The sequence below is a fragment of the Melospiza melodia genome, chromosome 6 (genome assembly GCF_035770615.1).
Source record: "Melospiza melodia melodia isolate bMelMel2 chromosome 6, bMelMel2.pri, whole genome shotgun sequence".
In the NCBI taxonomy this organism is placed as follows: Eukaryota; Metazoa; Chordata; class Aves; order Passeriformes; family Passerellidae; genus Melospiza; species Melospiza melodia.
This window is the reverse complement of record NC_086199.1, coordinates 68223850-68228055: the sequence shown is the minus strand read 5'-3', so window position 1 is coordinate 68228055 and position 4206 is coordinate 68223850. Positions and strand designations below refer to the sequence as shown.

Below are 4206 nucleotides of genomic sequence, written 5' to 3'. Positions count from 1 at the left end.
TGTGCCTCCTGCGTGGTGGCAGCACAGCTGCACGCTGAAGGAGGGATGGCAGCAGCAATGGCAAAGGGCCTGCTAGCAACCCCAGCTGCGAAACAAAAATTAGCAACAGAGACAAGGATCATGTGCTCACAGCCTCTTGAAGCTATACCCCACACTTTGGATTTGTACCAGACCTGACAGCAAAGGGAGACTGAAAAGTAGCCTAAAACCTGCAGTATCGGAAGGACATTCTACAATCTCTGGAAATCTTATGGGGCTTTTTAGCTGTGTACATTATGTAACATGAGACACATGGCTACAGAGTTACCACATGATGTTTGGGAAAGGGTTTGCAGATGTTGCAAACCCTTTCCCAAACCCAGAACTTCCAGAATTGAATTACTGTTAGGAATTTGATGAGGAAAATTAGCCCAGCTGTTGACAACTGATTTTCTTACTGATTCCAGTTGCCTGCCTGAATGAAAGTTGTTCTGGAGGTCAAGTTGCTTTGCCTTGTTATGTTATGTACATGCCTACCATGCAGAGAAAGCAGCCACAAGGGTTGAACTGCAAAGGGAGAAAAGCTGTTTCACAGGCTGCATGCAGGGAGGCACGTGGGGTCATTTAAATGCTTTTTCATGAGGAGGTTGGGTCAGAGCCCAGACCTGTTTCCTTACCTGCTGAATTGCTTGCAGAACCCTCCCCTGGTGCTGGAGGTCAGCTGGAGATGCTGGGACCCAAGGGAGTTGGACAGGTCCTTACCTGTCCAAAAACAAGCCACACGCCATGCCCCCAGGATTTTCCTCAGCTTTAGGCTAGAAAGAGATGAGCTTCAGTTTTGCTGCATCCAGGAGCCAGTCACATGGATCATGTGCTGTACTTGAGTGCCCAGAGGGCAGAGGTCTGTGCTGCTCAGTCCTACCAAAACACCCTGTTCACCAGCACCCTGTCCATCTCCTTCCTCCGCCCCAGCCCTTACCTCTCCGACTGATCAGTATGATTGCACCCCAAACCATGCCATTGGAAACACCATAATCACACCAGAGAAATATTAGCTACAGCTCAGTATCAGCTAATGCCTTCTGATTGGGAAGTTTTAATTTCCAGAGACTTGCCTTCAAGGAAGGTGCTACTACAGGATTACACTATTAGCACAGGAATGTTTCAAGAAAATGGAGAAAATACAGGCAGAATATTCCCAGTCCAGGAATTTGGTTTCCATTCTGCGGAGGGCTTCAGATGCTTTTCAGCATGTATCCCACAAACAGAGAAAACCTTACATGCACCTGCACACACACACACATGCAGCAACCCAACAGAAGCCTCACTCCTACAGATTTACCATCATCAAAATCCTCTTACTTTTAAACTCCAGGAAAAGCACATCCACATTGTTTCAATTGCTCTGGTAAATAAAACTACATTCTACCCAATTACCAAAACCATCTAATCAAAATCAAAACCATCTGCAGCACTAAATAATTTATGGGTCAGAAGAGGAAGGGGAGAAGAGACAAAACCAACTTGGATGAAAATAGAAACTATATATGCAATTTTTGTGAATGCAAGAGGCTTGCCCAGTTGCATTAAGGCTCTTGGGCACCAGTTATAAACGCTCTGTAAACCTCAATTCAGGTTAACACAAAGACCTCAAAGAAGTAAATAGTTTCAAATCGGTCTAGCTTGACTTTTGTCTCATTAAGTACATTGACAGTACAGCCTGCAAAACCTCTTTGAGCAGCATCACCGAGAAAAGCATTGCTGGCTCTGCACTAGCTACCGACAGATTTTAAATCCCTTTACCCCTGAAAGCTGAACAAGGACAGTTGGATCCCTGAAATAAGGACAGCCCAGTAAGTACTGTGCAAATATATCAGATTTATTACTCTTTTATGGAAATAATAACAGACATTCAGGTAGAAACATATTAAATTAATGCAGTCAACAGTTTAAATGCAAAAATAAATATAAAGTCCGGCAGCTCAATGCATCTAAAACAGCTCATTTCTTCTAACGAATAGAAAAGATAATTTTTTTTGTCTTTTAAATGGTGAGTTTCATACAATCAAATAGAAACGAAGGTACAAGCGCTTTCTTAGAAAACATCCCGAGCCGGCCGCCCGTGCGGGCGCTCCTGTGCGGCTCCCGCAGCTCCGAGCTCAGTCCGTGCCGTGCCGTGCCGGGCCGCGCTCACAGGGCCGAGTCCGAGTCGCTGGAGTCGAGGCTGTTGCGGAGGCGGCAGCTGCCCAGGCGGTCCCGCTGCAGGCAGAGGTTCTGGGTGCTCCGCCGCAGGCACTCCAGCGACTGCAGGAAGGACTTCTTGGCCTTCTCTTCCTCCATGGGGGACACCCCCTCCTCCTCCACCTCCTGGATCTCGTCGAAAGTCACCGGCTGCGTCTTGAAGCGCGACTGCCGCGGCCGCCGCAGCTTGCCCTTGGCGGTCTTGGCGGGGCGGGCGGGCGGCGGGAACTCCTCGGACACGCAGACGAAGTGCGGCATCACCGCCTGGTAGCTGGAGCAGATGCCCATCAGCTCGGCCGGCTTCGCGGCCATCCTGCCGCCCGCGGGAGCGCCCTCCGCGGGGGCCGGGGCCGGCGGAGCGGGGCGCGCTGCCTCGGCCGTGCCGGGCGCCGAGGCTCCGGCGGGCAGCGGCGGCGGGGCAGGGACGGGCCCCGCGGGGCCGTGCGGGGCCGTGCGGAGCAGCGCGGACCGCGGCTGTCCGGAGAGACCTCGGTGCGAGCGGAGCGCTGTGCGGAGCGGAGCGCGGTACGGAGCGCTGTGCGAATGGAGTGCTGAGCGGAGCGGAGCGCTGTACCGAGCGGAGCGGAGCGCTGAGCGGAGTGGAGTAGAGCGCGGTACCGAGCGGAGCGGAGCGCGGTGCTGAGCGGAGCGCTGCGGTACCGTGCGGAGCGGAGCGGTGCAGAGAGGCGCAGTACGGCAGGACCGGAGCGCAGCGCCGAGCGGAGCTCCCCCGCTGCCTCAGCAGAGCCGCTGCCGCCGGCCCCCCGGCCCCGTTATATAGCGGCGGAGCCCCGCGGGAGCATGCTCAGACGGCAGCGCGCTCGGGCCGCAGCGGAGCCCACTCGCGGCCGGCCGGGCTCCCGGTCCGCATGACGCGTCCCGCACCGCCGCCCCCGCCCGCCGCGTCCCCTCGGAGCGGGGGTGTCGGCACAGCCCGGGGCGGGGCAGCCATCGCGCTCCATCCCTTCACCCCCTCCCCTTAACTCCAGGGCATCCCTGTCCTGCCCCGCGGCACCCAGTGGGGCTTCAGGCGGGTCCGTAATTCGGCTTTCTGCGTTTCACCGCACTGCTGTTTTTATCAATACCCTGATTCTATGGCTATGAAAGTGTACCGACAGACCCGTCACATCAGCTTTCAGCCGATCGCTACCCGTCAGGGACAAACCCATGCTCAAAGGGAGCTCCAAGGCAAGCCCAAATCTGAAGCCCCTAATGTTACAGTGACCCAGATATAAGCTGCAGAGATCACACGGAATGGACCCAGACAAGAACCATCACCATCAGAGGGCTGAGCAGGACTCTGGGATCTTGTTCCCAAGTCTGCCACCTCTAACGAAGTTTAAATACCTCCTTTGGTGTGACTCCATTTTTTTCCATTTAGTAGGGATCCTAAAATTTTCCATTCCCCTGTGCGCTCTACGGTGCTTCTTTGATACGATGCAGAATCAGATCCTCAGACAGAAAATGGCATATGAGTATTACTGAGCTGAAACAAAAGCTTGCAAATTAGTGACAGCTGGAACCATGCTCTAAAGCTGTGTGCCAAGCACTCTCAGTGATAGAAAATCCCAACAGCATAAGAAAAACGTACGATAGGAATAGGAAGGAGGTAGAGGGAGGAGGAGTAGAAAAGCATGAGGGAGGAAGAGCCTGAAATGGTTAGTCTGTCCCCTCTTCAGGGCTCATGTTAGATGATTCCCATACAGACACTCTCCATATAGCTTCACCCACTCATGGATATTTTTGAAGCTTGGTTAGGAACCAGGAAGGAAGTGGAGTCTTAGCAAGTGTGTCAGGAATTCTGTGATGCTCAGGGGACAAGGACAATGCTCTCAGGGCCCGAGGCTTGCCAAGCAGTCAGTCCCACAGTGCCCAGTGTGCACATGCAGCACTGCACCGCAGGGCAGAGGCACCAGGGCACTGCCAGCACACACTGACAATCAGCCACAGCAGAATCCACACTCACCCCAGCAGCTCTGGCTCTGT

At 53.7% G+C, this 4206-nt stretch overlaps 1 protein-coding gene across 1 annotated transcript; it reads right to left on the bottom strand.

Annotated features, from left to right (window-relative positions):
• Positions 1–1837: 1837 nt before the first annotated feature.
• Positions 1838–2585, bottom strand: C6H11orf96 (chromosome 6 C11orf96 homolog). The gene has a single exon (XM_063159478.1). It carries the CDS (start codon positions 2530–2532, stop codon positions 2170–2172), a length of 363 nt encoding a protein of 120 aa, XP_063015548.1. The 5' UTR covers positions 2533–2585; the 3' UTR covers positions 1838–2169.
• Positions 2586–4206: the final 1621 nt, after the last annotated feature.

Excerpts from the sequence above, each read along its gene's own strand:
- C6H11orf96 (XM_063159478.1), bottom strand. The coding sequence starts at position 2,532 with ATGGCCGCGAAGCCGGCCGAGCTGATGGGCATCTGCTCCAGCTACCAG.